General features: G+C 28.7%; 3 protein-coding genes across 6 annotated transcripts; 2 read left to right on the top strand and 1 right to left on the bottom strand.

Moving 5' to 3' along the window:
- The first annotated feature begins 299 nt into the window (after window positions 1-299).
- Window positions 300-1,931, top strand: LOC100306440 (PHD transcription factor). 4 transcript variants are annotated; one of them, XM_006593288.3, is made up of 2 exons: window positions 300-425; window positions 1,068-1,931. In XM_006593288.3, the coding sequence occupies exon 2, from the start codon at window positions 1,183-1,185 to the stop codon at window positions 1,639-1,641; it is 459 nt and encodes a 152-aa protein (XP_006593351.1). In that variant the 5' UTR covers window positions 300-425; window positions 1,068-1,182; the 3' UTR covers window positions 1,642-1,931.
- Window positions 1,932-3,211: 1,280 nt separating this feature from the next.
- On the bottom strand, window positions 3,212-4,006 carry LOC100792214 (uncharacterized). The gene is made up of 2 exons (XM_014766318.3): window positions 3,709-4,006; window positions 3,212-3,442 (listed from the first exon to the last, which is right to left on the bottom strand). Exons 1-2 carry the CDS (start codon window positions 3,961-3,963, stop codon window positions 3,290-3,292), a joined length of 408 nt encoding a protein of 135 aa, XP_014621804.1. The 5' UTR covers window positions 3,964-4,006; the 3' UTR covers window positions 3,212-3,289.
- Window positions 4,007-8,163: 4,157 nt separating this feature from the next.
- Window positions 8,164-10,290, top strand: LOC100800299 (desiccation-related protein PCC13-62). The gene is made up of 3 exons (XM_003542137.5): window positions 8,164-8,543; window positions 8,646-8,871; window positions 9,762-10,290. The coding sequence occupies exons 1-3, from the start codon at window positions 8,206-8,208 to the stop codon at window positions 10,131-10,133; spliced, it is 936 nt and encodes a 311-aa protein (XP_003542185.1). The 5' UTR covers window positions 8,164-8,205; the 3' UTR covers window positions 10,134-10,290.
- Window positions 10,291-10,746: the final 456 nt, after the last annotated feature.

Raw genomic sequence — 10,746 nt, 5'->3', positions numbered from 1 at the left:
CTGATAAATTACTTTCAGTTAAAATTCTTTATCCAAACACACTAAAATTTGTTCATCATTTCAATTTTCTATTCCTATGCATCGTCTATTCGTCCAATAACAACTTTCAAATTATCTTCAACTAATTACGAATGCATAAATAGGAATAATGTAAGATGTTACGCAAGTGAAAAGGCAAAGACAGATACAGGTGGCTTGGTGATGTCAACTAAATGCCAACTAAGGTTAAATTCCTTTCCCGGAAAACAAGGAACTCTTAACCATGGTTAAGAGAAAGAGGTTGCATTAGATACTCAACTTGTGTGTACTGTGTATGTATGGTTCATCCCTCTATAAAGCAAAGGGGTTGCATCAACTCCAGTATGAGTCATGAGATACACTTTTCAGTTCATGAAACACAACAGTAATCCTCAAATTCTCTCTCTGTAAGTTCCAAAACAACATTCTTTTTCTTTTATTTTCTTCAGTGTGTTTAATGTTTTTCTCCTGTCTCAACATCCAACATGACGATTCCATGAAATGGTAGATTCTAAATTAGCATCATGCTCTGTGGATATGTCTTTTTTTATGATTCTTTTTTATTTTCATTTTACCTTGATCAGAAGTATTATGGACCATTTTCTTATGTTCATAAAGTTTTGTTTTTGGCAGTTCTTGTTCATGAAATCCAATGCTTCTAATTTAATCCAGATTGCTCAATTTGCAAAATGGACCCTTTGGCTTCAAATTTAAACAGTCTTCTTTGATCCTGTTTTCGATGTTCTTTCTATTAGTTAATTTGATTATGGGGACGCAGACTTTCTTTCAATTTTTCTTTCTTTGTAGCTGTTTTTCTCCCCTAGTAAAATATGACTACTTTTTAGTCTGAACCATCAAATTCAATGGTCCCTTTTGTGTTTAATAAGATTGTAATCCTATTTCCTTATCCAAACAGAAATTTAAACTACTAAATGAAGAATCTAAAGAAAACCAGTTGTTTAGTCTGGATTGAAGCCTACCCTATTTGTACAATCAATTCCCTTGTCTTGTTTCAATTTTGGTAAGAGTACCCTTTGATGTTTCTGCAGGTAAATAAGAGTTTCCATTGATGAAGTTGACATAGCAATTTGTTCATTCTGCTGGTTTCAGATTCAAAGAGAAAAAATCATCATCCACTTGCAACCAACACAATTTGGTATCAAAATGGGCCTGTCAAGTCTCCCAGCACCATCTGAAGGAGTGTTATGTGTGCTTCTTGTAAACACTGCCTTGTCTATATCCATATTCAAAGGCATTGTTAGGACAATTCTACAAATTGTCGGTATCCGCGTTTCGTCGTTGTCTCCTTCACCAGACATCTCCCGAAACCCACCTGAGCCATTAGAATTCAACCTCAGCCCCTCGGAGGGTTTCATTGAAGAGTTCAGAAGCAGGACACCAACACTTAGGTTTGGCAGCATGTGTGGCAGTAAACAACCTCAACATGAATGTTGTTGTGTGTGTCTCACAAAGTTTGAACCAGAATCTGAGATAAACTGTTTATCATGTGGCCATATTTTTCACAAAGTGTGCATGGAGAAGTGGTTGGACTATTGGAACATTACATGCCCACTTTGCAGGACTTCCTTGATGCCTGAAGATGATGCATCTTGCTTTTGGTAAAAAAACATGTACATATAAAAGAAAAGAGATATATTCATGTACAGTATATATTGTATGTACATAGTTGTGGCAGTGTTGATGTTCCCTTGGTCTTGGCTCTAACTTTTTTAACCCTTTACTTTTTTATGATTGTTAAAGTGTGTGGAGGGTCTTGTTTTCCTTTGTTTCTCTGTATCTGGTGTTGCCACATATGAGTCGAGGGATCTACTTTTTTGGGATAATTGTGTTTGTCCATAATATCCTCTTGATATGTAAACAGACATCATATACAGACCCTTTTGCTTTTGCCACATGTACATGGATAATGTAGTCGGTAGATTACCTTTTAGTCCTTAAAGTGTTGTCACGAGTCCTCTTTCTAATCAAATTAAGGAAGTTCAAAAAACTGGCATTTGCCAATCCGATAATGTTTGTGCAACTTTTTTAATAATAATAATAATAATATATTTTTAGGAGTCAAAATAATAATAAATAATTAAATTTAGAGACTTAAATAAAGTATTGACAATTTTGAAGTTTTATTTTGATTTTTCTTAGTTTCACTGGCAATTGACACCATACCATAAAACTATACTACCGTATGGTTGTTTCAAGTGACAGTGAACTTGGATTCTTAAGGGTTCGGAGCAAATTTTATTAATGAAAAAAAAATGTAATTCAAAAGAGAGATTTTACTATAAATAACTAATTTTTTTACTGAAAATAAATTATCCACAAAGTTGTTAAATACACTAGTATCATTCATAAAAAAAACAATTTACCCTAAAGTAGGATTTGACTTTTTTTTAGTTAATATTGTTTGGCCCTCCTATTGTTTAGAGCTTTATTTCCTGATATGGTATGGAAGCAGACATTGTAGAAAGCCTTTTCTTTTTGCCAGCACTTCATTTTCCATGTGCGAGTTTGGCATTAACTATAGGCTATTACAATATCTTGCAGATCACTGTATGCTATGGCATATGGTATATACTGAACATATTCTCAAAATCGTATACTAGACAAACATTCAGCCACGTGATTGATAGACAGATAACTTTTTCTCACAATTAATCTAATAAACTGATATATTTATTTCTTTTAAATTACATGATTTTTTTTAAAAAATTATGCTTGAATTATATTTGAGTTAGATAAAATTATTATAAATAATAATTTTTTTCTTACAAATATTTAATATGACCGGATATTTAAGACTCCAATCTAAAATTTCTATCTAACTTAAAAAAATTTGATGTCAGTGTTAACTTAAAAAAATTATTATAAATAATAAATTTGATACTTTATCACTGGAGCTATCATAGTCACACCTGCTAGCCTGCACAAATGTTGACCTTGTGGTGAAATTAACAATCCATTTTCAACATAAAAAGGGAGAATTTTGACCAGTTTGGCTTGAGAATATGTTATTTTCACAAATAGTTACAGAAAATGACTTTGTGCTTTTTATTTTTACTTTCTTTCTGAAACCAAACATTGTTTAGAAATGTAATATCGTTTTCATAATTATTTGTGAAAATAAAAAATGAAAATTGACATTTTCTGAAACCAAACATATGTTTAGAAATGTATATTTTGAGGCTTGTAATTTGCCTGTTGGGTGTGTAGTTGAAACAACTCCAGGTAGCATATGATCCCATTGAGACACCGATCAAATAAAATTTGACCCTATCTGTAACAGATCAGCAAGCTCTTCAATGTCAAGTGCTTCACTTTTCAGTGAGCGTTTGGGGTTTGGATCACTCTCTCCATACCCAGCTCGATCATATTGCAGAATATATATACCCAATTCATCTATTAGTTCCTGTAGAATCAATGTCAATGTTACCTTAGTGGGAAAAAAAAAAGAAAAACAAAAAGGTTTAAATATTAATAAACATTAAACACCTCTTCTTTGTATCCAAGTATCTAATCAGAACTACAACGTCTAATGGTTTCTGCATAATTTTTTTTTTCAATCAAACATGTCTAATTAGATCTAATTTTACTAATCCAATATAACATGTCTACTATTTTCAAATCAACAGAAGCAAGTTTTGTAAAGAGATATTGAGATAAGTATATATATACCTGGGGTGCCAGAAAATTCATATCTTTGGAGCTTCCAAAGCCATGTACAATGATGATGCTGTGTTTTGCTTGGTCCTTGGGGACACCCTTTTCTCTATAAGCCAAGTACCTCCCATCTCTGAGTCTGACTCTTGGTGGTGAAACTGGAACACCATCATCTGATGAATCACTGTTGTTTGAAGGGGGGAGTTGAGTGCCCTGGTAAAACATTCCCACAAGACCTATGAGTAACACTATTGCTGCTCTTGAAACCATCCATGAATGAAGGAATAGAGGGTAGATCTAGGATACATGCTTTTAGTACCACAATGATCACATAGATGTGCTGGAACAAAGGAAAAAAGGTGAGAATATATATGCTTACCTGTCACAAACAGCAGATGTTCTCTGTAAGAAGTTGGGGGATTTTCAATCAATGGTTCATAGATAGGTGTTTGTGTAACTGTGTTAGTTTTTCCTCTGCTTTTGACTTATAGATCTTGGGGAGCCTTCATGATGCAGCATTGGGGAGATGAATGAATTTGACTGCTTAAAATGAAATTTTGTGCATTTTGACTTTCTTTAACCTCTGTTGAATGTGGAAACTTAAGATTTTAAGAATTTGAAATATCAGAAAATATATTGTTGTATGTATTTTATTTTATTTTTCTCATTTAAATATATCATAAAAAAATAGATTGCACAATTTTTAATGAATAAATTATGTACATACTGAAAATTTACATAATTTTCAGTGCCTTCCTGCTAGAAGCCTCTTCTTTTGCTCTTGATATCTGTTCATCCATGCTCAGGAGGAGATCAGAATGATCAATCTTCCCTGTTGTAGATGTAAGTCAATTTCTAGGAGGAGACCATAGCACTTCATGGGTATGTCAGTATCATAATACAGACATTGTTGCTGGATTGGAAACTATTCAGATCCATTCTGCCATATATTACAGTATTCAGAGTTGACTGTGTAGGGGGATTTTATTTTATATTTTAAAATAACCAGCATTTTAGGCATGAAGACTAATATTTAATTTTATTTAATATTGAAATTTTAATTTTTAAATAAATATTTAAAAATGAAAATTTGAATTTTATTGAAATTGAATTACTTTATCCAAATAAGGAATTTAAAATACAAAAAATTGAATTGCTTCAGCCAAACAAAATGTTTATAAAATGAAAGAAATTTAAATCAAGACAATTAAAATGTTGTGTATTTGAATTTTTTTAGAAATTTTTAAATCCTCCATCCAAACACAAGGTTAGGAATTTTTTTTCTTCTCTTTCATTATTTTCTATTTCCTTTATTCATCCCTTGTCCTCCATCAGTTTCTATACCCCTTTTCAAATATAAGACTTCTTATGACTATGAGAGGCTAAACCCTTAGTTAGGGTCTAGCTAGCTTAGAAAGCCAAAAGATGTATGGTATGTTTAATATCTATCAATACAAACAAGTATTTTCTTTCCTATTATCCTTTCTTATTTTAATTTCATGTATCATTCACCCTTTCATCCTCTTTAGGGGGTTAAATGCTCTGCAAAGGGTAATCCTTAATAGAAGTCTTACATACATCAATTTTAGGGATTAGTCGCTTGAAAGAGAATAATTCCTAATAGAACTAGAAGGAAGATATATCTTAATAAAAATATTGTTAAACATAAAGTGATTGCATTATGCCCATGCATCAAAACAAACATCTAGAATTAGAACTTCATGCATTTTATCTATTGAATCTTTGCAAAGACATTTGAGAGATAAATAAGTAAAATATATTTGTCACTGTGAGACATCAGGGGAAAAGTATTTTAATAGACGTGGGTATGAAAAATTCACTTAATTGGTAGAGAAAAACATAAAATAACACATCTTAGAGCATGTTAGGTCATAACATTCTCATCTCATTGAATTCCCTATTATATCTTTTATTTCTTATTAATATCTATTATTTTAGTTATTGTTTCTTTTAGCTCATCTTTTACCTTATCTCATCTTAGAAATTGGAAATTATTCAACACAAGTACAAAACAAAGTCTCTATGGAAAATCGACACTCGGACTTCCAAGTCTTTACTACTTGGATATTTTGGTACACTTGTCAAACAATTAACAATCCCTTAATTGAAAAAAAATCTTAGTTCCATTATTAAATTTTGACTCTAAAGAACTTAATAAATGAAATAGAATGACTCATAATAACTAAATGAACTAAGCATCATTCCTAGACACAAAGTTCATTGAGTATTTTGCTTTAGTTAAGACTATGAAAACTTTTTTCCAACAATAATCAAGTCCTAAAAATATGCCATAATTTACCATTTCACAACAAGCATGAAGGAACAAATGCTAAGATCAATACACTGAATATATATATATATATATATATATATATATATATATATAATCAAAATATACAAAAGAGTATCATTTAAGTTACATTTATAGTAAATTATCATATTTATAATTTTAAATTATATTTATATTTAAATATTTTATATATTAATTATATTTTAATTCTTTTTTAAAATAAAATAAATATTTTCATTTAATATATACTTTACTTGTGTATAACACGGCCAATCATGCTAGTAAAACTAAATTGGAGAAGTTTTTTTTTAAATATAAAAAGATAATATAGAAATATTTTATAATCCCTCTCTTTTCTTCTCATTATATACTTTATCTCCAAAATTTAAATACACTCAATATTATACTTTTCTCACTCTATTGATTTTCAATATTTTTAATTCTAACTTAAATTTAAAAATTTATTTTAAATTCCAATAAATAAAGATAATATTATATCTCAATGTAAATTATTTATCATAAAAATTTATATTTATAAGTTTAAATTACCTATTTATTACATAATTTATATTTTTAAAAGTATTTATTTATTATAAATTTTAGTTGTATATAACAAATATTTATTTTTTCCAATGCGCCTGATAAAGTACTAAACTTGTGGGATACATTAAAATCCCATCAAAGAATCAAGAATCTTAATGACGGAAGTTAAAAAATATCAATTTTAATTTATTTAGATCAGTAATAAACAATTAAGTTTTTTTTTTTTGGCATGATTCCTCAATCAAGTTAAGATATGATGTTTACTTTCCGAAAAAAGTTAAGATATGATCCTTGTCATTATAAAATCAAAGGTAAAATAAGATTGGAATCCTAATAAATATTTGGATTTTGTGTTTCTTCCTTTATATAATTTTTTTTTGAATTGAGTCCTTAATAAAACATCAATTTTGTTTTTGTTCTTTTACACTTTTTTTAAGTTGTTGATTAATTGACAAATATATTTTTATGTTTATTCTCTGATTAAAAAAATTCGTTTGTTTTTAGTCTTTTCCAAAGGAATAGTAATAAATGAAAAAAAACATTAGAAAGAAAACAAAAAATTATTAATTTATTAGGGACTAAAAAAAGGAACAATGAACCAATAATAAAATAGTTATTTTATCCAAGAGCAAAAATAATATATATATATATATATATATATATATATATATTAAAAAAACTCAAATATTTATTAGGAATCACCCACATATTTTAACTTAAAATCTCATATCCTTATGCTCATTCACACTTTCAAGCCAAAGCCAACTCATCCTCGTTATTGTCTGGGTTCCTAAGTATCAAAATAAATATATTATATTATTAAACGTATTCTATTATTAAATTTAATAAATTAATTGTCCCTTCAAATCATAATAATCATTGAGTAAGAAAAAAAATATAAAAATAAATTTTATTTTATTTTTTCAACGTAAAATTGGTGATTTTTTTTACTTATATCTCTTATAATATTAATAATGAATAAAAAATAAAAATAAATTAATAAGATAAGATTTATGTTTAGCTTGATTCTTAATAAAATTTACTTTGGTCTTTTAAAAAAAAAGTATAAGATTAATTTTTAAAATTTTTTATTCTTTTTCATCCATTTATTAATATTTTGTTGTATTCATAGAAGGACAATTATAATGGAATGAAGGGAGTATATATTTAAAAACATTGAAAATTTTATTTTTATTATTATTGTTAAGGGAATTAGTGATAAAACATATTTAATGCTGGTTAAAATATAAAATTTTAAATATATATTAATAAACTAATAAATATATAAATGTATATCCTTAATAATTGACTACATAATATATTTAATGCTATTGGAAAGTCAATTGTACTTACAATGAATTAATTATAATATTTCTTAAATATAATGTATTTATTAAATTTAATAAATGTCTCATATGAGTCAATTTTAGCTATAAACACTAATTATAATATTTTATTAGAATGTCGACTAACCAAACAAAGTAAGTAACTAGTATTTCCCCAACATATCAAATCCAAAAATTAAATGGCATTATCTTGCCACGTGGCATTTCCTTGTATTGCTACAAGAACCAAAAGGATCGTTATATATAAATGCATACATAGGTGACATTATGCATCATATCATCACTTGGGGAAAAAAAAGGCAAAAGTAAAGGATGGCACCTTACATTTCTAGAGATAGAGCCTCTATTTTTGTTTTACTTGCCTCACTAGTCCTTCCCTTGATTCTCCTAGACTATTCTTCTTCTGTGTTGTTTGCAAGTGCAAAATTCCCAAAATCCAAAGATGCTGATCTGTTAGAATTTGCTCTCAATTTGGAATACTTAGAGGCTGAGTTTTTCTTGTTTGGGGCTTTGGGGCATGGATTAGATGTAGCTGCTCCAAACCTAACTGGGGGAGGACCCCCTCCCATTGGTGCCAAAAAGGTTGAACTTGACAGTCTTACCAATGATGTCATCTTGCAGTTTGCTTTTCAGGAAGTTGGACACTTAAGGTTTTGTTTTGTCTCTGCTCTTTGCATTTACAATTACTCTTAGGAGGAAAAAAAAAATAGAGAACATTAATATCTCAATGGTTGTGTCCTAACTAATTGCAGGGCCATAAAGAGCAAAGTGAGAGGGTTCCCTAGGCCATTGCTGGATCTAAGCTCAAAATCTTTTGCCAAACTAATGGACAATGCATTTGGGAAACCTTTGGTTCCTCCCTTTGATCCCTATGCTAATTCACTCAACTTTATAATTGCATCTTATGTGATTCCCTATGTTGGCCTCACTGGTTATGTTGGTGCCAATCGACTGCTGCAAAGTGCTACTTCTAGGGAGGTAAAACCCCAAAATCAACTCATCTAATATATTCATGTATATAAACTTGGTTCATTATCTGGGGATAAAAATCTAGACGCATCACTTTCTTGTCACCCACATATTTTAATCATTTTAAAAATATACAGTTTCGTGATAAAATATTTCAATTAAAAAAAATATGATATCTTTTTTGAATAATAGTATTTGTCCCCTAAATTTTATTATTTTGCAAATACACACATGATATATTGATTCCATGTATCCTAATTCATCGTTAAACTTTACTCTCTTTACTAACCCGTCTTTGTATATGTGGAATACACTTAATGTCGAAAGTATATTATAATAATTATTTATTTAAACTATAGGATTAATTTATATTTCTTGCTGACATTTTTAAAGTAACTTTGTAATTAAATATCATTGAGTAAAGTTAAGAAAATAATACTTTGAATATTTCATTTTCCTATAAATACGTAATTATTTAAATTGACTATTTTTAATTGGGCAAAATATATATTTATTTATAATAGTTTAAAAAATATAATTCCTTAATGGAATGGATTTTATAATATATATATATATATATATATATATATATAATAATTTTTTTCTCTTATACATGTTAGTTCAAAATCAATTTCAATTGATTTTATAAAAAAATTATACTCCTATCATATAATTAGTGAATGCATAATAATCAAAGTGAATGCATGAAATAAAAAATTATACTCCTATCATATAATTAATGAATGCATAATTTCAATTGATTACTCACTAATTAATGTAATTTGTTAAATGAATGAAAAATAAAAGAACTAAAAATAAATTGTCTGAAATGTTCTTATTTCGATATCAGAAAAAAGTGTGATCGAATAATGACAATGTGTGTATATATACATGAACAGCTTGTTGCGGGGCTTCTAGGAGTAGAGTCTGGACAAGATGCAGTTTTAAGAGAATTGTTGTATGAACGTAAAGAACAGTTGGTGCCACCATATGGCGTGGCCGTGGAAGAGTTCACAAACCGCATTTCTATACTTAGGAGCAAGTTAGGAAATAGAGGTTTGAAAGATGAAGGCATTGTTGTGCCTACAGGGCTGGGTGCCGAGGGCAAAGTTAGAGGTAACATTCTTGCTGGTGACGTAAACTCATTGGCATATTCAAGGACTCCAGAAGAAATATTGAGGATAGTATATGGAAGTGGTGATGAACATGTTCGTGGTGGCTTCTATCCTAAAGGAGCAAGTGGTCACATAGCTCAATCTTACTTAAAGTAAACTACATTTATTTTGGACTTTTATAGATTATATCACTTGTCTTTAATCCATTGCTAATTTCCTTGTTGGTAATTAAATATTGTTGATGGGTGAAGACCTTGAAAAAACTTTTGATAATATGCAAATAATATATAAAGTGAGAAATTTGGGGTTTGAATATGATTTATTGAGATTTAACTCTGAGTAATTTAGCCTTTAGTTAGTTATCCCTGATATAAATGCGAAAGTCGAATTTTTGTTGGGATTTAGGTCTGGATAATTACTAATTAGCTACTAGTGAAGTCAAGAAAAATGATACTAATTTTATATTTTTCTTCGATAACCTACCGAGGGTCAAGCCCTCAATAATATATATATATATATATATATATATATATATATATATATATATATATATATATGATTTGTGATAAATATTTTTTCATAAATAAATAATATAATTTATTTTAGCCAAAATATAATTGGAAACATAATTGTTAAAAAAAAATGGAGGAGTAATTAATGAATTTGGAAAAAAAAAAACATGGATTACATTGAACCCTACATTTTTCCAAACACACCCGTGTGCTACCCTTCAAATAAAACCAAGTAATCGTTCCTTATAATTAATGAA

This window comes from Glycine max, chromosome 13 (genome assembly GCF_000004515.6).
Source record: "Glycine max cultivar Williams 82 chromosome 13, Glycine_max_v4.0, whole genome shotgun sequence".
In the NCBI taxonomy this organism is placed as follows: domain Eukaryota; kingdom Viridiplantae; phylum Streptophyta; class Magnoliopsida; order Fabales; family Fabaceae; genus Glycine; species Glycine max.
Note: the sequence above shows the minus strand (reverse complement) of the source record. Positions and strands in the feature narration are given on the sequence as shown.